The 25,892-nt window shown below is 33.2% G+C and overlaps 2 protein-coding genes across 2 annotated transcripts in view; both read left to right on the top strand.

Annotated features, from left to right (window-relative positions):
* The first annotated feature begins 4,970 nt into the window (after positions 1 to 4,970).
* Positions 4,971 to 24,342, top strand: LOC126883593 (dnaJ homolog subfamily C member 2-like). Its single transcript, XM_050649245.1, has 4 exons — positions 4,971 to 5,196; positions 10,636 to 11,445; positions 18,959 to 19,710; positions 24,295 to 24,342. The coding sequence occupies exons 1-4, from the start codon at positions 4,971 to 4,973 to the stop codon at positions 24,340 to 24,342; spliced, it is 1,836 nt and encodes a 611-aa protein (XP_050505202.1).
* Positions 24,343 to 25,189: 847 nt separating this feature from the next.
* Positions 25,190 to 25,892, top strand: part of LOC114335281 (ribosomal protein S6 kinase delta-1) — a 103,247-nt gene continuing 102,544 nt past the window's right edge. Inside the window, exon 1 of the mRNA XM_028285495.2 lies at positions 25,190 to 25,399. Within this exon, the coding sequence (XP_028141296.1) occupies positions 25,304 to 25,399 (96 nt within the window). The 5' untranslated portion in view covers positions 25,190 to 25,303. The remainder of the gene's footprint in view (positions 25,400 to 25,892) is intronic.

Below are 25,892 nucleotides of genomic sequence, written 5' to 3'. Positions count from 1 at the left end.
AACTATCCAATATAATAATACTAAACTAGAACAATAACAGAAAATATTACTAATAAGATTTCAACTAGGTGCAAAGCTGCAAGAAATGTTTAAAATGATCTCCTTTGCAGATAACAGAAGAATTTTATATTCATCATTGGCGCGCGTACGGGTAATGGTCTGAATTTTTTGAAGAAAAAAATAGTACGCCACTGATATATGTCAAACTAAAAATCATTTTTGAATTTCTCGTTCAATTGACGACAAAAAATCTTTCTTTCCTTATTTTCATACGAGGCGCCGTTTTTATACAAAAAAATAAAACATCTTAATTACCAAGTATTTGAGGTAGTTTCCATATGCATAGAAACTTAGTTCAAATACTTTGTAAACGTTAAGATGTTTAATTTTTTTTGCATAAAAACGGCGTCGCATATGAAAAAAAGGCAAGAAAGATTTTTTGTCGTCAATTGAACGAGGAATTCAAAAATGATTTTTAGTTTGAGATATCTCAGTAGCGTACTATTTTTTTCTTCAAAAAATTCAGACCATTACCCGTACGCGCGCCAATGATGAATATAAAATTCTTCTGTTACCTGTAAAGGAGATCATTTTAAACATTTCGTGCAGCTTTGCACCTAGTTGAAATGGTATTAGTAATATTTTCTGTTATTGTTCTAGTTTAGTATTATTATATTGGATAGTTCTTGATGATGTATTAAGAAATGAAAAATATGCGCCAAGATGTTTTATTTTTCTGCATAAAAACGGTGCAGCATATGAAAAAAGGCAAGAAAGGTTTTTTATCATAAATTAGACGTGGAATTTAAAAATAATTTCTAATTCGAAATATCTCAGTGACATACTATTTTTTTCTTTAAAATAATTCAGACCATTGCCCGTAGGCGCGCCAATGATAAATACAAAATTCTTAATTGTATGTCATAAAATTCGTAATAACTATCTCCTAAAACTCACCAAATTTCATTTTCATAGCTCAACTGGTCTTAGAGCAATAAATAAATTGGCAATTTGACATAAAAATTTCAACACCCCGTATCTCCGAAACTAAGCATTTGCGGACATATGTTTATAGAGCAAACTGGTATTAATTTTTCATGTAGAATTAGCCCTTAAAATTTTTCATACTTATTTACTAACACCCTGTATTTAAAATCAATTATAATAGCCCAGTCATTAGAGACTTGATGTCTAAAAACGAGACGAACAAGTTGGATTTTGCTGAGAATGTTCATTTTGGGACATCATGCAAAGAAATAAAACCATTCTAGTAGGGGAGGATGGGAAACACCAGTGCTTTACCAAGAATCTGTACACAAAAAAATAGTGGAAACAAGAAATATAGCTTAGATAATTTTTTTAACAGCACAACCAATTTCCTAAATAAATTTTTTATCAACTTGACAGTAAAAATTTGTTATCTTTTGATCAGACTGTCCTATTTACTAAAATCAGAATGCATTTTAACCTTGGATTCGTTAATCTAAAATTTTAACACATTTGCTGCCACTTATACTCAATTATTTTAGTATGGAGCCATATGTAAAGAACCTTATTTAATTCCACAGGTTATGAATGCAAAAAGGTGTCAGTGGCATCTGACTCACGCACACAAAACGCCTTTTGGCCTCAGGTGGCAACAAATGTGTTAAAGGTGAAGAGTGCCGCTTTCGTATACAAGTTTTGCATTTTGCGACAAATGAAGTCCACCTCTGTACTTAAAAAAGCTATTAAATAAGTACCTACATGTTGCTCAATTTTTGCCATTTTTGATAATTGACATGAGATCCATAAAATTTATTACTTTCATTGACCTGTTGAGGTGGAATTTCCATTAGAGCCTAAACTTCGAAACCTATATCATGAAATTTCGATGTTGAGTTCTGACAACAAATATGAGGCATTTGAAATAGGCCTAGCAAACTATGAATGTAAACTTTCACATTACAAAATTATCTCACATCACGAGAACTGGTTTCACTAAGAGAGCAGTGAATGGAATTTTTAACTGAAGTTTCGTAGTTTTGGAAAACATACTTGTGTAATCGAAAAGAAGAAGTTTTAAACCTTTTAGATGGTTTGTAATTTCAATGTAATGTGAAACACTTCCGTATCAGGTACTATGTTATCTGTCATTTCTCTATAAACAATTATACTAATTTCATGTTATTCTGAAGCTATTTCCTTGTGGCATTTTTTATAATGAACTATTTTAAATGGGAAATAAGCCACAATTTTACCAAAAGAATGAATTTATTAACGTTTCGACGCCCAAGTCGGGCGTCGTTGTCAAAATACAAAATAATACTAAATAAACAAAAATGTTGTGGCTTAGTAAAAAATTCTTCTAATAATTTATTTAATCTGACTCATTTATATCGGCAATTCAGGCATGTATTATACAATAATTCATATTGAATTGCCGATATAAATGAGTCAGATTAAATAAATTATTAGAAGAATTTTTTACTAAGCAAAAACATTTTTGTTTATTTAGTATTATTTTGTATTTTGACAACGACACCCGACTTGGGCGTCGAAACGTTAATAAATTCATTTTTTGGTAAAATTGTGGCTTATTTCCCATTTAAAATACTTCATACTAATTTCACTCTTAATATTACTTTTCCCTACATAACACAATTTGTATCCTTCACCTACTTTTTGCACCCTTTGCTCATTGCACCTCATCTTTTGAATGCATGCAATGGGTGAGTTCAGACAACCTCAGCAACTAGACAGTTAACTAAGTGGTATCGTTTTAAGCCACCTCCATGGCAAGCCTCTTTAAGTCAGCATTTGTTAAACTTACTAAGCATACTTTATATCCTCTAGAGATATATTTTTGCAACCTGCGAGAGTAGTCACAATACTAAGAAATAGACATTTAAGTTTAAGTAGACAGTTTATTACCGACATTTTCAAAAAATTTCGAAATAGCAACGTGCACAAGACTTTAACGTTTTTCAATAATGACCACTTAATTGCTGAGTCACAACATGGGTATCTCAAGGGAAGGTCTGTTGAAACAGCTACATACGAATTCGTGGATAAGATTTTGAATGGATGGGATAACGGGGAGATTTCCTTGGGAATGTTCCTGGACTTATCAAAAGCATTTGACAGCATAGATCATCATATTTTGATCGACAAACTGGAAAGATATGGAATTCGTGGCCCTGATCGGGACTGGATAAGAGATTACCTCACCGACAGACGACAAAAAGTTATTGTAACTCGAGAAGGACAACAGTTTTCTTCAGAAGAAGGGAATTTACAACTTGGTATTGCTCAGGGCAGTGTCATGGGACCACTTCTTTTTGTTTTCTACATTAACAATCTTGGTAGCGAAATACTAAGCAGTGAGTCACACCTTGTAAATTTTGCAGATGATGCAAACTTATTAACATTAGCATCAACATTTGAGGATCTTCTGAGTATTTCTTCAGATCATTTAAAAACAGCTTAGAAATGGTTCTTAAAAAATAAATTGGTTTTAAATACCGAGAAGACTAACTGTGTTTGTTTTCACACAAAGCAAAATAATGAGATACTTCCAGAGGAGATTGAGTTGGATGATCAAACTGTTGTATTATCGACAAATACAAAATTCTTGGGTATTTACATAGATCAACATCTGAATTGGTCAGAGCATCTGTGTGTTGTTCGCAAAAGAATCAACACCGCATGTTATTCATTACGAGTAATGTCTAAGTATTTGAATTTACAACACCTTAAGACAGTTTATTTTGCGAACATCTACTCAGTGCTCAGATATGGTATTATTTTCTGGGGCGGAGGAACTGATGTTGATAGAGTATTCATTGCTCAGAAGAGAGCAATAAGAACAATGCTCAAGATAAAAGCTCGAAGGACTTATCAGGGAAAATTTAAGGAGTTAGGATTATTAACGGTGGCAGGGCTTTATATATATGAGTGTTTACTGTTCCTGTTCAAGAATAAGGATAGGTTTACACATTCCGAGCCAAAACACAGTATACCCACTAGGTATGTAGGGCCCAATTTCCCTATATATAGGCTAGTCACAACAGAGAGAGGACCTACATATTCGTGTATAAAAATTTTTAACAAATTACCTGTTAGAATTAAATTGCAACATAATTTTAATATATTTAGAACTGAAATAAAAAGCATTTTATTGAATTTAGAACCATATTCTGTGTATGAGTTTTTAAATCACATATTTTAACATTTAACTTATAGTAGTTGTAATTGTAATTTTGTATGTACATTAGGCACTTATTATTCAATTGTGACAATTTGCTATAAGTGTGTTGTTTACAATTTTTTTAATAAAAGATATTTTGAATTTGAAGTTTTTGTCAAAACTTTTTAAACTGTACTTTGTTTCAAGTTAAGAATAGAATGTTACGTTTATGGAGATCAGTGTTGAAACCTCTCACGCATGGGTGGATACTTGATTGCTGATATACGATTCATTCTAGTTGGTACGGAGTGGCATCAGCACACTTCTATCGTTCATAAGAAATACATGGGGCTATCTTCGCAATGTTCTATTCTTAATGTGAAACTCTCTATAGAGAATTCTTAGATTATTTTTAATTTCATTCATTTATGTAGGCTAATTTAAATAAATAATTTTAAAAGCAATATAATGATTTGTTTTGTTTACACAAACCCATTAGCCTGTTATTAAAGTGTGGCCCACACCCAGACCAAAAGTTTCTAGTTTGGTCATCAATACCTTGTAGGTAAGTTGGAAACCTCTGTGCTACATGAACTCTGAGTTCATGAAAATAATGAGATTTAATTAGGTATAAGTTTTTAAGTAAAATTTTCGATTGATTGTAAAAATGAATTTACAATAGAATTTTGGAAGTACAGTAAGAATGGACAACGACAGAACACCTAGAAGAACACTAAGCACAACTATGGTGGGACCTCGGCCAGTAAGAAGACCAAGGTAGAGATGGATAGACACAGTGAGAATGGATGATAAAGAGATAATATTGTGGGTGGGTCATTGGAGGAGAGCAGTCAGGGACAGATATACTTGGGAGGCGGATGTTAGGAGAGGCCAGGGCTGTAGCGCCATGGAAGAGAGAGTAGAAGGGCAGTATGGTACTGAACGAGAAAAATTTATTTACACAAGTATTCATGTAAATGAGGTGCGTTTCTTTGAAACATCAAACATTAAATGCAATTGCCAGACAAGTGAGTTCAGAAGGTTTTTCTCTACTGGTTATAAGCCACTGGTATGGTGTATTCCACGAATATACGTCTGTTTTGGATTATCGCGACAACGAATATTTTAGTGTGCAACATAAGAAGTACGAAAGTATTTTGCTCTAATAATTACTCCAATAAACAACAATATAATTTGCAATTTACTTTCGTTCTTCATATTTTGCACAGTAAAATATTCGTTGTCGCGATAATCCAAAACAGATGTATATTCATGGAATGGGGTATAACAACCAGTAAGCCGCTCTGTGCTTAAAGTCAGCTGATGAGGGCTAGTGAACATATGCAAAAGTGCATCTATCAACTTGATATGACTTCCAGGTAAGGGCGCATTCTCACGGTTCAATTTTAAGATAAAATCGGTCAAGTTTTGTTCACACATTTGTTCACAAAATGGCGCCCAGTATATGTAAAAGTATAAATAATATTAGTAATTTACTGATTCAGCAACTCACGAAAATTATATTAAGATGGAACAAAGAACATAAAAAACGTCGTTGAACGAAATTATTTATTATTATTTTATTTATCAACGGGCAATCACCCAATTAAAATACAGTATAAACAATAATCACAGGAGATTTTTAACCTAACCCACATTAAATTTAAAAATTTTAATCATATAAACTAGGAACATTCAATAACAAAAAATGTACAAAACACAAGGACATTAAGCTATCACACATAGTTTTTAAGCTGAGCTTGAAATTCTTTTGGAAAACTATAACAATCTAAACTTTGGGAATAGTGGTTAGCAAACCGTGGTGTTATAGACATGAAGGAGTTGTGTCTGCAATTTGTGTGATGGGGTCTAACGTAAAAGGGTTGATTTAGCCTCGTTTTTCTACTGGGAACATGGAGGCAAATTTTCTCCAATAGTTGAGGACCAAAATTATTGGAGTGTAGTAAACTATATAACATTGTGAGATCCTTATGCATGCGTTGGATTTGAAGAGAAGTTATGTTGAGACTTTTCCATATTTGAATAGTTAATTTCATCAACCTCTGGTTTTGTTTAAATGCAACAAATCTTAAGAACTTGTGTTGAACTCTCTCAATAGCTTGAATATGGGTGTTATAGTATGGAGACCAAACACATGAACAGTAAACTAGGTGAGGCTCTCTCAATAGCTTGAATATGGGTGTTATAGTATGGAGACCAAACACATGAACAGTAAACTAGGTGAGGTCTCACAAGTGAACAATATAATATTTATATGGATGGGATATTTAAAAAGTCTTTAGCACAACGTTTGATAAACCCTAAAAGTTGAAGTGATTTTGAGACAATAGATGAGATATGGAGGATGTAGGATCAGCTGGAATCGAGCACAACACCTAGGTCTTTTATCTGAGATACAGAGTCTAAAGGACAATCCTTAATAGTATAGATATGATTTGTAGGAGTTCTATTTCGACCAAAAACCATTAAGTGGCACTTTTTAACATTAAGTTCCATTCCGTTGCTATCACACCAATAGCTCAACCGATCCAAATCAGATTGTAATATTTGATAGTCACCATCATTCTCGATTTTCAAATATAATTTTAAGTCATCAGCAAACATTAGGAAAAAATCAAAGTAGAAACAGGAGGCAATATCATTAACATGATATTGAATAGAAGGGGTTCCAGATGTGACCCTTGTGGTATGCCTGAAGGTACCTTAATTTCAAATGAGTGAAAACCCTGAACACATACTATTTGTATTCTTTCAGATAGGTAGGATAACAACCATTCTAAAAGTTCACCCTGGATACCCAGAGTTCTCAACTTATTGATTAAAATCTTGTGAGTTACCTGGTCAAACGCCTTCGTAAAGCCTTTGTATACAGCATGAACCTGGAAACCACCTTCCAGATAATCCATAAGGAAGTCGGTAAATGTCAATAAATTAAGTTCAGTGGAGCGGCTAGAGAGAAATCCAAATTGCTGGTCGATGGTGATGTAAGAAGAGAATATTCTCGGCGAGAATTTTCTATATTTACAAAAACCGAAATAAAAATAAAAACTAGATATGGGTCAAAAATATTGTAATTTAAAAAATATGTATATTGTTTTTTCGATTACATGTCCATTACATGTAATTATTGTTTGATATATTAAGCATGTCAATGACTGAAAGAAGTTTCAGTACTTATGGTTTTTTATTCACTCCTCTAAAATAAACCGGCTTACTGCTGAACAGGCTAGTAAGATTGCTTACAATTGAAAATTGTTAGACGTACTGTCGTAGACCAATCCATGATTGAGCAGGCGACTAGTGAAAAACATAATCCCACAACTTCTTATCAGTACATTTAAATGCAGAATGTAGATGACCAGCATGAGCTAATGATAGAAATAGGTTCTGAATCTGGGGCCTCATCTTTTTCAGATTACGCACATTCATTATTTGCTGTTAAGAAGAAAATTTAATTTTTTAATCAAATAAATTTTGTGTTTTCCTCTGTTTTTGTATTTTCTTATATACAAAGAACACTGTTGTTTCGTCTCATAATTTTGTATCTAATTTCATGATACTACTGGTGGATAAAACAGCCTTTGAAACTTGCTGGTAAATAATAATAATAATAATAATAATATTTATTTTCGAAAATTGTACATACATATTATTGTGTTTTCAATTTTATCAATCAAAGGCAAAATAAAAATTAAATTAAATTTTTTTTCAAATAACGCGGGCACATAAATTTGATACACCCTGTATATTGAGCTGTAAATATTTATTAGAATTTAGTTTGGATGTAAGTAGATTTCTCTTATTATGAGCTTTCCGATGAACCATTAAAGACTTTTGTGAATAATTAAAGTGAAAAGGACGATGTATTTAGATTTAAAATGAAAATAGATTGTTTATTACGAGAACTATAGAATCCACAGGTAGATGTAATTATCACTTTTTGGGAAAGTGGTTTAAAAAGAAAGTTTGGAATTTTAATATCTTTGTTCAACACGAGTAAATGTTGTAGAGTTTCCCCGAAAGTAATTAGGATGGTCGAAATAATTTTGAAAATGAATGTTTGTTTGTCGAATGGAAAAGATTGTTTCTGATTCTTGGCAAGTTGGAAGGGGAAAGGTAGTTTGAATGATTGAGAGAGTTTGAAAAAGAAGTCATTATGTTTTTGGCATCGCTTAAGAGCAGTTCGACGTTTTCGTGGATAGATAGTTAGCAAGTACCAGTGGCTGTTTGATAGTGGAGAATAGTGTTGAAAAGTGGAACGAGAGACAGATCAAATAGAGACGAAATACCTCTTTGATTCTGTATTATTGTGAGAAGGAGAGCAGAGAATTTTTGGAGTTTTTTTTGAATCGAGTACGTGTCAAAAGAGGCCCGACTTGTTGGAGAATTGGTGCTGGTATGCTGATAGTTTTGAAGCTGGAGAACGGAGAGGGCTTTGATGAGTAGCCTTTAACATAGTCAACGAGGGAGAGCTGTTTTGGGTCACGAGAAGACATCAGAGTGAGTGAAGCAAAAGGTCAGTCAATTTATGTGAAAGATATTTTTATGTTCGGAAACTAAAATTTTGAGTAAAAAGCATATGAATTAAAATTCCAATATTTCTAAAAGTAAATAGGAAGTATAGCTAATCTTGCGAATACATAAATTGGTTTTGTTTAGTCTGTTTTACCAAAGTCATCGGGAACAAACCGATAAATTGTTTTTTTTAACTATAATAAATTTAAGTGGTAAAAATTTCATTCGGACATCTGTGTCCACAGGTTTTAGATTTGATAGATTTTAGAGTATTGATTTTGATAAATAAAAGACAATTCTGTATGTTTATTTTAATATTTTGCTTTATTTCTTTTCCCTATTTTATCCCGATTAGGATCAACTCAGAGATACTGAACCCACGAGAGAAGATAAGTATAACGTGAGATAATTTAGATTTTTTTTTAATAGTATAAAAAGGCACCCTGAGATTTTTTATTCATTTTTTATGTATGATTTGCGACAATTAAATAATTAATCAAATAAATAATAATTAATATAAAAGTTATAAAAAGCAGATCATAACAACATGGCGAACCAACGTAGGACATAAAAGTATCTCTAGTTGTGAATTTGAAGGGAATAGGAAACGGAAAAACAGGTGAAGGAGAATTTATTTGCCCGTCGGAAAAAGTTTGATATATTTAAAATTTTTGAAATATTTGTTTGACTTAATTTTTTATCTAGGTACAATTTTACATATTTATTTTATTTTTGATTGATTTGAATTTTGAAATATTTAAAAATTTGTGGGATAAATTGATTACATTTGGGGAGAGAAAAATTTTCGTCTCGACAGCATACAAGGTATTTTCGAATTTCATATTAGGCGGGGATAAATTTTAAATACATGTCGATAACAACCAGAAGCAAAAGCAAAGAAAACAAAAAACAAGAAGAACATATAGAACAAGAAGACATTTTTAAAACAACAATCATGGCATCAGAACAAGAGGAATTATCAGGAATAGATAAAGTAATACAACTGATGCAACTCCAGTCACAAAAAATGGAACAGAAAATGGATGAAACACTACAAAAATGGGATGAAATATTAAATAAAAGGGATAAAAATCAGGAAGAAACATCAAAGAAGATGGATAAAGTGAATAAAATGCAAGAAAATCAGGAAGAAACAAAACGAGCGATGAAGGAAACACAACAAAAAATGGATAACAATCAACAGGAAACAAAACAAGCAAAAGAAAAAGAACGGGACATTCTGGAAATGGACAAGGAACATGAGAAACGGAAAAAGGATAATTTTGACAAAAAACAAACGGTGGAAATGAATTTGGCAATGAAGCAAGGACAGAGAAGAAAGAGGAGAAAGCAACAGAAGATAAATAAAAACGATGAAGCCTGGGATTCCTCGAAAAAAGAGATGAGCCCAGAAGAAGAAAAAGAAGAAAAAAGAGTGACAAAGGAAATTGACGATTGGAATTCCTCGAAAAAAGATATGAGTCCAGAAGAAGAAAAAGAAGAGAGAAGATTGATAAAAGAAAATGAAGATAGGATTCCTCGAAAAAAGAGATGAGCCCAGAAGAAGAAAAAGAAGAAAGAAGATTGTCAAAAGAAAATGAAGATTGGGATTCCTCGAAAAAAAGAGATGAGCCCAGAAGAAGAAAAAGAAGAAAGAAGATTGTCAAAAGAAAATGAAGATCGGGATTCCTCGAAAAAAGAGATGAGCCCAGAAGAAGAAAAAGAAGAAAGAAGATTGACAAAAGAAAATGAAGCTTGGCATTCCTCAAAAGAAGAGATGAGCCCAGAAAAAGAAAAGGAAGAAAAAAGATTGACACAGCAAAATGAAGCTTGGGATTCCTCAAAAGATGAGATGAGCCCAGAAGAAGAAGAGATCAGAATAGAAAAAGAAGGCGAAAGAGATACCTTTGAAACTGTGTTATTTGAAGAAGAAGTAAACAAGGGAGAAGCCAGAATTGAAAAAAGTGGTATTTGCACAGCAGTCGCGCTGAGATATTATTTTATTTACGAAAATGTAGGCGGAGGAGAACCTGAACTTCGTTTTGTGCAACATCCCTTAATCGAACTAGAAGTTGATATTCCAAAAGAGGACAAAGAGGAAGAACTAACTCCAGAAACCGTGGACTATGAAGACGATGTAGAATATTTGAGAAGTTTAGACCCTAAAGAATGGAAGTCACAAGATCATTACAAAGTCCTAGGTATTCCAAATATAAGATACAAAGCAACAGATGACATTATCAAAACTGCCTACAGGAAGAAAGTCTTAAAGCAACATCCTGACAAACGTAAAGCGCTAGGGGAAGAAATCAAAACAGATGATGATTATTTTAACTGTATAACAATGGTTTATGAAACTCTAGGAAATATAAGTAAGAGAAGAGCGTACGATTCTGTTGATCCACAATTCGACAATGATCTACCTTGTACTAGTGATAAAAAAAAAGACTTTTATAAAACGTTTACGTATTATTTTGACTTAAACTCCCGATGGTCTGAAAAAACACGGGTGCCCAAATTAGGGACTGAAAATTCGACAAAGGAAGAGGTGGAACACTTTTATTCGTTTTGGTATGATTTTAAATCATGGAGGGAATATTCCTATGAAGATGAAGAGGATAAAGATAAATGTCAAGATCGTGATGAGAGAAGGTATGTGGATAAGTTAAACAAAGCTGAGAGATTAAGAAAGAAAAAAGAAGAAATAAAATTGATATGTGGAGAAGAAAAGGAGAAGGAACTGCGTGTAATATGGAGGGAATGTGAACATTTAATAAATGAAGAAAACAGAGTAGCCAAAAAGTATGAAAATTCATTTGAGACTAAAGACTTAGGAAATTTTCGATCGAAAACTTATCCTATCCCATCTAAGTACAGACACTGGGAAAAAGAAAGTAATTGTTTTTCAGGTGGGACCAAATATTTTGACACAATAGAAAAGTGTTGTTGTCGAGAGAAAATCATATTTTTGTTGCACTTATTAATACTGATTTTATCTCAAAACAAGGCGGGGATGTTATTGTGTTTTCAATTTTATCAATCAAAGGCAAAATAAAAATTAAATTAAATTAAATAAACCCTGTATATTGAGCTGTAAATATTTATTAGAATTTAGTTTGGATGTAAGTAGATTTCTCTTTTTATGAGCTTTCCGATGAACCATTAAAGACTTTTGTGAATAATTAAAGTGAAAAGGACGATGTATTTAGATTTAAAATGAAAATAGATTGTTTATTACGAGAACTATAGAATCCACAGGTAGATGTAATTATCACTTTCTGGGAAAGTGGTTTAAAAAGAAAGTTTGGAATTTTAGTATCTTTGTTCAACACGAGTAAATGTTGTAGAGTTTCCCCGAAAGTAATTAGGATGATCGGAATAATTTTGAAAATGAATGTTTGTTTGTCGAATGGAAAAGATTGTTTCTGATTCTTGGCAAGTTGGAAGGGGAAAGGTAGTTTGAATGATTGAGAGAGTTTGAAAAAGAAGTCATTATGTTTTTGGCATCGCTTAAGAGCAGTTCGACGTTTTCGTGGATAGATAGTTAGCAAGTACCAGTGGCTGTTTGATAGTGGAGAATAGTGTTGAAAAGTGGAACGAGAGACAGATCAAATAGAGACGAAATACCTCTTTGATTCTGTATTATTGTGAGAAGGAGAGCAGAGAATTTTTGGAGTTTTTTTTTAATCGAGTACGTGTCAAAAGAGGCCCGGCTTGTTGGAGAATTGGTTGCTGGTATGCTGATAGTTTTGAAGCTGGAGAACGGAGAGGGCTTTGATGAGTAGCCTTTAACATAGTCAACGAGGGAGAGCTGTTTTGGGTCACGAGAAGACATCAGAGTGAGTGAAGCAAAAGGTCAGTCAATTTATGTGAAAGATATTTTTATGCTCGGAAACTAAAATTTTGAGTAAAAAGCATATGAATTAAAATTCCAATATTTCTAAAAGTAAATAGGAAGTATAGCTAATCTTGCGAATACATAAATTTGTTTTGTTTAGTCTGTTTTACCAAAGTCATCGGGAACAAACCGATAAATTGTTTTTTTTTAACTATAATAAATTTAAGTGGTAAAAATTTCATTCGGACATCTGTGTCCACAGGTTTTAGATTTGATAGATTTTAGAGTATTGATTTTGATAAATAAAAGACAATTCTGTATGTTTATTTTAATATTTTGCTTTATTTCTTTTCCCTATTTTATCCCGATTAGGATCAACTCAGAGATACTGAACCCACGAGAGAAGATAAGTATAACGTGAGATAATTTAGATTTTTTTTTAATAGTATAAAAAGATACCCTGAGATTTTTTATTCATTTTTTATGTATGATTTGCGAGAATTAAATAATTAATCAAATAAATAATAATTAATATAAAATTAATAAAAAGCAGATCATAACAATATATACAGAGACACATACATATACGCAGAGCGAAATATTCGTCAACATAAAAAACAAAATTAAAATTACAGAAATCCTGTTAAATATTAGAATTCATAAAATCTATTACCTAATATGGTTCAATCTGCAATAGTAATTTACGCACAGCTTTTTTATATTGAGTTAATTGTGTTATTTTTCTAATGTCGTGGGGCAATTTATTAAATAATCTCATGCAAGAATATTTGGCACCCTTCTCTGTCACAGTTAATCTGTGAATAGGATAAATATACTTAATCTGCCTATTGTTGTAACAATGTGTAGGTAGATTCATTTCAAACAGATATTTATTTCTAAAGAGGAATAGTAGACATTCCTCGATATATATTGCAGGTATTGTTAAAATATTATTAGATTTGAAAACTCCTCTGCAAGACGCTCCGAATCTCATTTTTTTAAATAATTCTTAGCACTCGTTTCTGACAAATAAATATTTTATCAAGTTCATTGCTTCCACCATAAAAAATTGCTCCATAACGGACTAAAGATTCAAAATTTGAAAAATAAATTGTTTTAAGGTCATCTTGACTTAAATATTGCGATAATACTCTAAAAGTATAGCATACTGAATTCAACTTTTTATTAAGTTGCTGTATGTGACTTTCCCATGACAATGTTATATCAATTGTCATGCCTAAAAATGTAGTTTTAGTGCCAAATTCAACGTTTGTATGATCTAACAGAAAATCATTTGGACATTCCACATTTGATCTAGTTGTTCTAAAAATTAAACAATTCGTTTTTTGTTTATTAATAATTAATCCCTCACTGGAGAACCACTTAGACATTTCTTCATAAATATCAACAGATTCATTTAGTAGAATCTCCAAATGATCTCCTGTTACTAGAACATTCGTATCATCAGCATTATTAATTAGACTACAGTTGTTACTAGTAATACAATGCGACATATCATTTATACACAAAATGAAAATTATCGGTCCAATTATGCTTCCTTGACTAATTGTATAGGTCTAATTTCGGATTTAACATTCTTATTATCTTTTGTTAAAATTACTCTTTGTGATCTTCCTGATAAGAACGATTTAAACCAATTATGAGCTACCCCTTTTACACCATATAAGTTTAGTTTTTTCAGTAATAATTCGTGATTCACACAATCATATGCTTTTGTTAAATCTAGAAATAACCCTAGTACAACCTCATTCTGTTCTAGTGATTGTAAGACATTTTGAGTGAATTGATATATTGCTGTATGTGTCCCTTTGCCCTTTAGATATGCATGTTGACTATTATGAAATACATTGTTTTGTAACATATATTCCATCAATCTGTTACTCATACATTTTTCAAAGACTTTCGAGAAACTTGGCAACAAGCTAATTGGTCGATAATTCTCAATTTGTGCCACACTGCCTTTCTTGTGTAAAGGTCTAATAACTGCTAATTTCAGTTTATCTGGGAAAACACCCGACTTAAAAGAAATATTTACTGCATATGTTAATGGAATAACAATCTCATTTAAACAAATTTAAACAAAAAATTTAGACAAATAGTCACAAACAAGGCTCTCAAAAATTTTCTCAAAACAAGGCGCTCAAAAGCAACTCAGAATGCTAATCGGATGATAATTGTTCACTTGAGACTTAGGTATCTCCAGATTTTAGTATAGGGGTAATAAAGCTAGTTTTCCAGTAGGCTGGGAACATCCCTGTCTTTAATGACAGGTTAAAAATGTAAAAAAGAGGTCTAGAAAGTAAAAAGCTTGAGTGTTTAAGAAAAGGTGGAAAACCATCTGAACCTGGCCACTTGTTGCTATCCAAAATGGAAAGTTTTTCATATATAGATGAAATAGAAATGCCAAATTGAGATATAGTAAATTGTGATCAGTTGATGTCACCAGAAAATAAAATATTATCCTGCAAAATACAGTGTCTATTACTATAAGTTTTTGAAAAGTATTCAGCAAACAAATTAATAATTTCTGTACCACTAGAACCAGTGATATTATTACAGTGTACAACTGATGGTATATTCTTCTTCTTGTAGTGTCTATCCGTTTCGGATGTTGGCGACCATCATGGCAATCTGTACTTTGCACACTGCTGCTCTGAAAAAATTTGTAGTAGTTGTGTTGAACCACGTATGTAGATTTTTCAGCCACGAAATCCTCCGCCTTCCTGGTCCTAGCTTTCCCTCTACTTTTCCCTGTAAGACCAGTTGCAGCAGTCCATATCTTTCACTGTTCCTCATGATGTGACAGAGGTATTCGATTTTGGCTGTTTTTATTTTGATTAACAGCTCTTTTTTTTGCATTCTCAGCAAAACACCCTCATTAGCAATGCGGTCAGTATAAGATATCTTCAGGATTTGACGATAAAGCCACCTCTCAAAAGCCTCAATTTTCTTGCAGGTGGCGTCTGTAAGAGTCCATGACTCAACTCCTATACAACAGTATAGGAAAGATATAATGTCGTAGATGGCATATTAGGTTTGCTATTTTTATTACTAACAAATTTCCAAAAATTTTTTATATTATCCCTGAGAGATAATTCAGTTAATGCAATGTAATCATTCTAAAATTGTTGTTTTAAGCGTTTATATTGAGCCCTTAATGCAGAAAACTCTTAAAGATGATTTAGTTCTCAGATATTCTTTGTGAACTTTCTTTTTCTGAATAATTGTAACTTTGAGATCTGAAGAAAACCACACCGGAAATTTCTTTGCTGAATACTTTTTAACAGGAACATAAACATCAATTGTTAAGTATATAACGATGGTTAAGAGCACAGATATAGTATGTCCACTTTTTGCTGATTTTAAGATAACATTATAAAAATATTCAGTAGGGTCATATGAATGTTCTGCATAATTATTGCAAGTCCAGAATGATTGTAAATGGGTTAAACGGCCTTGCCAAAATATAGTATTTCCCATTTGTACTAAAAACCGACTTGCACAGATATTTTATGTCCGTTTGGAAGTGAACAAACATAGTATGTTTTGGGACATACAATATTAGTGCTCACGCGATCAAACTTATCATGGCTGTAAATACTGTTTGTCCGGGCATGCAGTAACATACCTTATGTTGTATGTCCATACACATTTTCAAAAAAAATATTTTTTAACCCAATAATACATATTATTTTAAAAAATATCTACATTAAGCTAATAATGATACCCAAACTTATTACCCAAACATTATGATATATCGGTATATCAGCAGTATCAAACAAAAAGTAAAGTGAAAACTTCAAAACGTTCTCCTCAACAATTAAGATATTTGGACATACTATATCTGCGCTCTTAACCATCGATAATATGGTAAAAAATACTGATCATATCATCAAGAGTTGATCAAATTGGATTAAAAGAAGAAATTAATATGGTGTTTCAGAAACTTTGCTAAACAAATTTGGGTAAATGTTTACATTAGTTAGGATCCCTAAAAATGCGTATTTTTTTCAGACTTAGCCTAAAAATTGGAAAAAAGGCAAAATTTTCATTACGGAACATACAAAAAGTATAGAAATGTTTAAAACCATTGAAAAAAAAATTATAAAATTTAGAAAATTGAAAATTAACCAGATTAAAATGCTATCAAAGTACGAAATCACGCTTTAGTTATTATAACATACCTAAACAAATTATAAATACCATTCATGATTTTCGCATTAAATTATACAAAAATAAACAATATTGTAAAATGGCCAAAAATTAATTGTTTGGAAAAGAAGTCCAGCGCCTGCCTTTGCCCACAATATACCATATTCTGATCATGTTCAACATTGCCAAATATACATTTAGAGTAAATATTAAACTTCAATTTTAATCAAAGTTACCTATTATTATGTGTTGTTTTTTGGGATTACATAATTATTATGTTGAATTTAAATATTAACAACAGCAGCACATATGAGTTATTTTTTTGGGGTGTAAATAAATAATTGAATTTAAATTTGAAGTACAGTGGAACCCCGATAAGTCGGCCCCCGATAACCCGGAAGTCCGGCTAACCCGGACCGATTTTCATCAGATAAACATTTAGATTCTCAATATTTTGTATTTTTCAATTTAATTGTGGCTTATTTCCAATCAAAATAGTTAATTATCAGACAAACCTTTCAACAATAAAAATGTATGTAATATAATATTTGAGAGATAATGTGTATATGTGTATGACTAAAATGACTCATAGCACACGCCGCATAAACAACAGCCACCTGTCTGTAGTATCTATTCCTTTTTATTTCAAACTGTCAGCATTGTTTAGGAAATACTATTTAAAAAATTATTTTATAAACAATGGTCTTTAGTATTGTGTGTCTTGTATTGTTGGGTTTGGTGTTTTTTTTAGTAATTTTAATGAATAGATACTGTGCATATTTATAAATATATTTCATGTTATTTCAATTCTAACGGAGTTTATCTGTAAGTATACCGTATTTTATTAATTTTTACCATATTCTCTGGCTATCTCGGATTTTCGATAACCCGGATTGGTCGCGGTCCCGATTAATCCGAGTTATCGAGGTTCCACTGTATTATTAAAATTACGGAGTAAATAATATTCATCATTAAAGTTGAATGTTCTGTTTTATTTATTAAAAAGAACTCATAAATAATAAAAGTTTACTCTCAAATATAGGTTATTAATGTTTTGGCTAATATCAACTTCTATATTTCAGTGTTTTCTCCAGTAACTACTTCAATATTACGTAAAACAACAAGGTAATATTATTCTTTGAACAAAAGGTAACTAGCATTTCATTCCACATGTTAATATGAGAAATCTCTTCAAAATACCAAATGTTCTTTCAACAACAATTATTATTCTTCTCTAGTATTGGAATTAGTAATTTCGCAACAAACAATAATTTTGAAAGATGTGGCAACATTGCTTCAAAAAAGTATGCAATAGGCACATGCATGTCGTTGACAGCAATTAAAATGGCGGATTCGGTTTGAAATGGATGTCAAAATATCAGTTTTTTTGAATGAGAAATACAGAAAAACTATAGCTCAGCGCGAAAAAATGTATAGGATATAAAGTGAATAAAAAGTAGCCAAGAATATACTGTGCAAATTTCAGATCAATCCGAGTAGCCTTACTAATGTAGCAATTTACCCAAATTTGCTTTGGAAGATAGAGGATATAAAAATCTGAACATAACACTCTCTGACCACTTTAAACTCATTTTGTTGATTTGAAGGATAGCTCTTTAAACAAATTGACGTGAGAATAGTGATTCAAGTCTAACAACAAACGTTCATATGCTAAAAAAAGACGTCAAATAAACGTCAAACTGATAGTTATAAATTTAATCTGCTCTCAAAAAAAATTAACTTTTTTAATAATAAAAGTGTGTCAGTATATAAAAAAATTAGTGAATTTGACGAAGAAAATCGTGGCTTTAAACTGATGAACTAACGTGCTAAATATAAACTAATTTAACTATTTTATTTGTGTTTATAAGTGACGAACAAAAAAAAAAAACAAGAACAACAGTGTTAAGTGCTAAACAACAGGACAGAAAGGGGCTCTTGGCCCACGAAAGAGCCTTCCAGACACCGGATGACGACTAAGCTAAGTACCTTAGATGATTTTATAGACAATAATATTTTTGAAAGCTTGCCTGAATTGACAGATGACGAATTAGCTAATGATTTAGAAAATTCAAAATTAAATAAGACAAATAAAGTAAATTCAAATCATACTAATAAACTAAAAACAAAATTAGGTCCATCAGACAATTTAAAAATAATAAATAATTCACAAACAAATAAAAAGAAAATAGATATTGCAAACATTGAATTCCTAAATAAAGCTAATTCTACATATTCTGTAGGTAGCATAGTAACATTAGTTACTGATTCCATGTCTAGTAATAGTAATATATCCACATGTATTTCCCATAATAATTCTAGCGAGGGTGAAATAAGTGAAAGGGAAGATGAAATCAGTGAAAATAGTACAAATATAAGCAACGTACAAAAAGAGAAAAGAAAAAGACTCAATTCCTTAGGAAGCGGCTCAGACAAAGGAGAAATTAAACGTGCCAAAGAAATGGACACATACCACAAAGAACTAGTTCGATCATTGGACACATTAACTGAACAGATGAAAAAAATGGAGGCGGAAAATAAGCGCCTAATGAATCAAATCCATCAAATGCAAGAAGAAAACAAGTTCCAAATGGTCAAACTAGAAGAGAAAATAACCGGCAAAGATCAAGAAATACAGAAACTAACTCAAAAGCTACTTGAGATGATAGACAAACATGCGGAAAAGGAAAAGCTGATTTTAAAATCGAACGAAAAACCAACGCAAGCTGAAAAACAAACGCAGAAGAAAACGACGGTAGAAGAACCAACAAATATGCATGAAAAGGAAAGACGTAGAACTTCTGCTAATAGTCCAAATAAAGAAAACTTAATTGAAATGGAAAACAACAATGCTGAATGGACAACCCAGCAGCACCAGAAGAAAAAACAAAACAAAAAAACCAAAATAACAGAAAAAAACGTCACAGAAGAAGAACCGAAAAATATTAGCGCTGCTGAAAAGCAGACATTAATAATACAAAAGAGAAATGAAGAAGCATGCGTAGCCAGAGGAATGCTAAGAAAGAAATATGAACAAGAGAAAGATCAACACACTGAAATAGAAATGGAGACTGAAAACGAAAATGAAAAAGAAAAATCGAAAAACAGTATTCCCAAATTACCAGCGCAAAAACAAAATACCGTAACAACAACAGAAAAAGAACAGCCAACGAAGGCTGCACCTAGACCACCGGCGATTATCCTCAAATCGATAGGAAAAAGCCAAGAGATATTACAAAAAGCCGCAGAAAGGGGAATCGGATCCGCTAATAAATTCGCTAAATCTGGAAGGTCAATCGTGATCCAGACAAATAATAGAGAAGGGTACCTAGCAATGATCAAGATACTTGAAGAACAAAATACAAAGAACCCTGAAAGCCCTATTGAATACATCGCATATCCAATAGATTCAGAACGCACCACAAGATTAGTAATCAGAGGATTACATGAAACAACAGAAACAAGCAATATACAAAAAGAACTTAACAAAAACGGAATCATGGCCATTAAAGTAACAAATATGATCTCCAAGAAGGAAGACAAGAAAAAATTGCCACTTTTCTTAGTTACAATAAACGAAGAAGATAAAGAAAAAATGAAAAGCTTGACAACTCTCTGTTACATGAAAATATATATCGAAGAAGAAATAAGAAAAAATACAGAAGTTATGCAGTGCTATAACTGCCAAGGATTCTACCATGGATCCAAAGCCTGTCACTGTGGAACTAAATGCGTTAAGTGTGGCGGATCACACATTAGCAGCGAATGCACAAAGGACAGGAACACCGAACCAAAGTGCGCAAACTGTGGCGAAGCCCACACAGCTAATTACAGAGGATGCTCCAAAGCACCAAAAAGAAAAACATACACCGCACAGGCACAAACAAGAAACAGAACAGAAGAACACACACCTACAGACAGAAGTACCAACAAAAGCTACGCACAAATAACAAAGACGACAGATGAATCTAAACAAAACAACGAAACGGCAAATCTCATGGCAATTGTAAATGAACAGATGAAAAACTTCATGTTCATGTTCGAGAGGATGACCAATGTAGTGAGTGCTATGGGCAATATTGGTGTAAACAGAACTAACTAATCAGTTGGGCGATCTGCGTATAGGGTCATGGAATCCAAATGGGCTAAAACAGAAAATTAACACCTTGGACGAGTTTTCCAACAGACTCGAACTAGACATCATAGCCTTACAAGAAACTAAGATAACGGAAAAAACAAAAACAAAATTTCCAGGTTATGATGTCTATAGAAATGACTACACAGCCACATCAGGAGGCACGGCGATCTTGGTGAAAAAAGGAATCAAACACCAAGTAATTCCTACACCAGACGGACTCATCACTATGGAAGCCACCATAGTGAGGATCAAGACAGGAAAAGATATGCTGAAAATTGTTTCAGCATATGTTAGACCAAATGATCCAATCTTCAAGGAAGACTTAAATGTCATATTAGACACAGTAGAGCCCTCTATCATTATAGGAGATCTGAACGCAAGATCTCCGAACTGGTTCGATAGAACCACAAACCGCAACGGGAGAATATTGTGTGGCTATCTCGAAGAACGACCAAACACGATGGTGGCGGGACCCATAGAACCCACATGCTTCCATGGTGGAAACAGACTTCCCACATTCCTAGACATAGCAATTCTACAAAATGTGGGTCAACAATACGAAATATATTCAATGAATGAGGGTGACTCAGATCACAACCCAATTGTACTGACCCTGGGAGCAGTAGAAACAAACAACTTGCAAACCTATAAGAAAAAACGAACAAATTGGCCAAACTACAAAAGAATAGTAAGTGAAACTATTGGTGCAATACCAACAATAAATACAAAAGAAGAACTAGAGGAATGCGTTAAACATCTAGAAAAAACGATACAAAACGCTATCGAGGCCAGCACCACAGAAGAAAAAACTCCAACAACAAAAGGAAGATTCAGGGAAATCAGCAATGAGCTGAAAGAACTGATAAACGAGAAAAACAGGAAAAGAAGAAGAGCCAACAGAACAAGAAACCCAGAGGACAAAAGAATTGCTAATGAACTGAATAGGGAAGTCAAAAAACAATTAGACGATCATCGAAATGAAAACTGGGACAACTATATCCAGCAACTAAACCCAAATAAATCCGCGTTCTGGAAGCTATCTAAAATACTAAGAAAAGATAAAAAACCAATCCCTCCTTTACACGGTGAAAATGGAATTGTGTACACAGAAGAAGACAAAGCGGAAGTAATGAAAAACACGCTAGAAAGAGAATGTAGGGAAAACTATCATCCCGATGAAGATCTAGACTTCACAGAAGAAGTCGAACGAAGATGTAGAATTCTAAAAAGAAGAAAGGGCATTATAGGTATTACACACACCTCCCCTGAAGAGGTCAGACAGCTGATCAAGCGTACTAATGCTAAAAAAGCTCCAGGACCGGACAAGATTACAAACAGAGCTCTGAAAAATCTGCCAGGAAAAGCAATAGTGTACATAACAAATTTAATAAACAACATCTTAAGACTAAGACATTTTCCTGACAGATGGAAAGAGGCTCACGTAATCATGATTGAAAAACCAGGAAAAAATGGTACATTTCCACAGAATTATCGACCGATAAGCTTATTATCAGCATTAAGCAAAATCGCAGAGCGGGTCATATTAGTTAGGCTAAAAGAAGAATCTGAAGCAATCGGAACAATACCTGAAGCACAGTTCGGATTCAGATCCGAGCACTCGTGTGAACTTCAAGTGCTGAGGTTAACAGAATATATCACGAAAGGGTTCAACGAAAAGAAATATACAGCGGCCGCCTTTCTAGACGTCAGTAAAGCATTTGACAGGGTATGGCACGACGGCCTGCTGTATAAAATGAACCAATATGGTTATAGTGAGGCGATGACGTGTCTTCTCTCGTCATACCTAGCCAACAGGAGGTTCAGAGTTCGGATAGGGCCAACCCTGTCCGAAGTTGGGACCATGGAGGCTGGTGTGCCACAGGGGGCAGTGTTGTCGCCATATCTATATACCATATATACGGCAGACACCCCAACTGAACCCAGATCGTTGCTAAGTCTATACGCAGATGATACAGCGATAGCTTTTAGCAGTACCCACCCAGATTTTGCAACAAGACATCTACAAAGAGCTCTTGACGAACTACAAGAATGGTGTGTGCAGTGGAAAATAGCTGTCAATCCTGACAAAACACAGGCCGTTATGTACCAAAAAAGAAGAGGCAGACCAAATGAGGTACTATCCCTATTTGATACCCAAATTGAATGGTCAAATCAAGCCAAATACCTAGGCGTAATGTTGGACAAAAGGCTGACCTTTACAGAACACGTAAAACAAACGGTCAACAAAGCTAAAGCCCTTAGGAGTCAACTGTCATCGCTAATAGGTCGAAAGAGTAAACTGAGATTTAAGACAAAGATTAGGATGGCAAATTGTATAATTTTGCCAACTCTAACATACGCCTCAGCCGCATGGGGGCACACGTGTAAAACCAATAAGAAAAAAATACAAACCATCCAAAACCACATGATCAGGGAAGCTCTGAATATACCTACATATGTCCCATTAAGATATGTATTTGGACATACGCAACAAAAGAAAGTCCTGAGAATGATAGACGAAAGAGCACATGAAATATTTAACAATATCAGACACCATCCTAGCAGATTATTAAGAGAATTGACTAACTACGACGAAAACCAAAGAACGGTACATAGACGGCCTAGACAGCAGTTAGCTGGATATAGAGGAAACCCTTAATGAAAAATTGAGATAACCACAGAATATCGAAACACAAATGTCGCCCTTCAGGCACTAAGTACCCTTCAGGTAGGTCAAATGGACCATAGCCGCGGAATGTGAGCATCAAGGTCACGTACCGACAGACGTGGGCTTGATGGCCACACCTTTCGGGCGCTCAGCCGTCGAGGAGAACAAAATTTATTTTGCCAATTCGCCGGCTGAGTGACCGAGCACACACGGTCTGGACAGCAAGACACCGATTTAGATTGGTGCCTTGATGTCCGGAACACATTTTTTTAGGACTCAAGTCCAAAGTAAAGTAAAAAATTAACTTAGTCATTAATAGGGAGAAAAGCTCTTCTAGCTACCCCTAAAACCAGGTGGCTTAACCACATGAAGTAATACAAAGGGTGTCCCATTACCCAGGGCATCCAAAGTAACATTAAGATCAACGCCTCCCCATTCGGTATGTCCTTCGATGGGGAGGGGTGGAGGTATAGCTTGGGGGTCAGATAGGTACCACTCCATTACGGGGTGTGACCGGTTTGATCTTCGGACATGTGGGTTCCACTTTTCCATTGGAACACACATGTTCCCCGGGGCTGGGGTTGATACGAGCATGTGTGTGTGTGTGTGTGTGTGCGTTCATATGCTTTAAAAGTGATTCAACTTGAGTGAAAAATGTCAAGTTGACTGATTAAAATTGAAACATATCAGCTCAGTGAAACAGTGAACCTAGCTCTCACAGCTAGGTTCTAAATGATCAAGTAAAATCGAACCGTGAGAATGTGCTTTAACAGTATAGAGTTGATAGATGTGAAGAAGGAGAGTATTTACAAATTCTGTGAATTAGCATTTTGTACAATAAAAAATACTTACCTCAAGATCTTTTGTTGATATTTGTTCAATTGACTTATATGATTCCTTTCATTATGTCCATCAATTAGAGAAGATACAGAAATACTGAACACTTCACTTGGCGTCACTGGTGTCGTACCCAGCACAAATAAGACCTTTTTAAGACTTTTATTAAAATGGATAAATTCATTTTTAATATCAGTCATTACTGCTTCTAGAATATCAAACACCTTAGATACAGATCTGAAATGATTCTCAGCCTTAAAATTAGTTTTTCCACTTATTTCGATATCAGACTTTTCTCGTTTCTTTGTCACTATGGTTTTCATCCAGTTATAAGGATAAGGAATTTGGCACCTCTGGTAAAGAACTCCTTTTAGTACTTCATTGATTATGGATGCACATGAAAATGGTGTTAAAACAATATCTGTAACATTTACGTTTATATTAGACAAATCGTCAATACAACTTTCTGTCTTCATTTCGAAAATATCAGATATTTGTATAGTAGATGTAATTTGTAAGTAATTTGTATATTTGTTTAAAATTTTAAATTACATTTTCTGTTAACTGAAACGTTAATAAAAGGTTAATTCAAATGTCAACACTGTCAAAAGTCATATGCCTAGGCAATTTTTAAGTTTGTATGTACCCGTTTTGGGAAATTATACTTTTTTATTTCTAAAAAACAGATAAAAAAGGTAGTTATTAAATACAAGTTTATCAGAGGCACTTTTATCGCGTAACTATCTGCTGCATGCTTTAACTACTTGTATGATTATAGATTATTTAAGATTTTTCTAAAAATATAGAAACTGTTTTCTAAAAAATAGCTATCTTGTCATTGGTCATAAATGTCAATATCAGCTGTTGTGGGAGGTGTAATTTTGATTTGAAGTTGTTATTAAACTAAAAAATATAATATTTAAATAACCAAAAAATTGTTCAATTATGGTATCTGTTCATGATAAATGGATAAGAATTTTTGATGTACCAGATGTTCGAAAACACAAGAACGGTTTTACAATTTACAAAGTGGTTTCTATGGTAACTATAAACCTTTTGATGTATAACAACTGTCAGCCACAGCAAAGCTCTAGGCGAAAAGTTTACACATTAGATAGATAATTTGTAACAATAATACGGTAAAACATACAAAAGAAATGTAATAAGCACTAGAAACTGCACTGGGACAATATTGTAGTTATGATTTTTTAGTTTCATAGATAAACACCTTGATTTTTGTTAAAATTATATACATTTCAGTAGAAGTCCTACCCTCTTGCTAAACTAGTGCCATAATCACTTTTAACACTTACAATTAAAGTCAATTACAAGAAATTAACATTAATGTTGGAAAAAAATAGTTATACTGGATTCGCTCTACCGAGATTCACTTTGACACATTCGGAATAGGAAACATACAACACAAAAATTCCTACCTCACACTATTAACTGCTAAAATCAACTTAATCTTTCATTAAAAAAAGGAGAATTATTAGAAATAGTGGGAGTGTCTACTAATCTCATAAAATTTTGT

Source organism: Diabrotica virgifera, chromosome 4 (genome assembly GCF_917563875.1).
Source record: "Diabrotica virgifera virgifera chromosome 4, PGI_DIABVI_V3a".
In the NCBI taxonomy this organism is placed as follows: Eukaryota; Metazoa; Arthropoda; class Insecta; order Coleoptera; family Chrysomelidae; genus Diabrotica; species Diabrotica virgifera.
This window is presented reverse-complemented; position numbering and strand designations above follow the sequence as displayed.

Coding starts and splice junctions, on each gene's coding strand:
- LOC126883593 (XM_050649245.1), top strand. CDS start 4,971: ATGGATGATAAAGAGATAATATTGTGGGTGGGTCATTGGAGGAGAGCA. Junction 11,446..18,958: donor AGAAGAAAAGGAGAAGGAAC/TGCGTGTAATAT, acceptor CATATTCTGTAG/GTAGCATAGTAACATTAGTT. Junction 19,711..24,294: donor TACAAAAGAGAAATGAAGAA/GCATGCGTAGCC, acceptor GTGCTTTAACAG/TATAGAGTTGATAGATGTGA.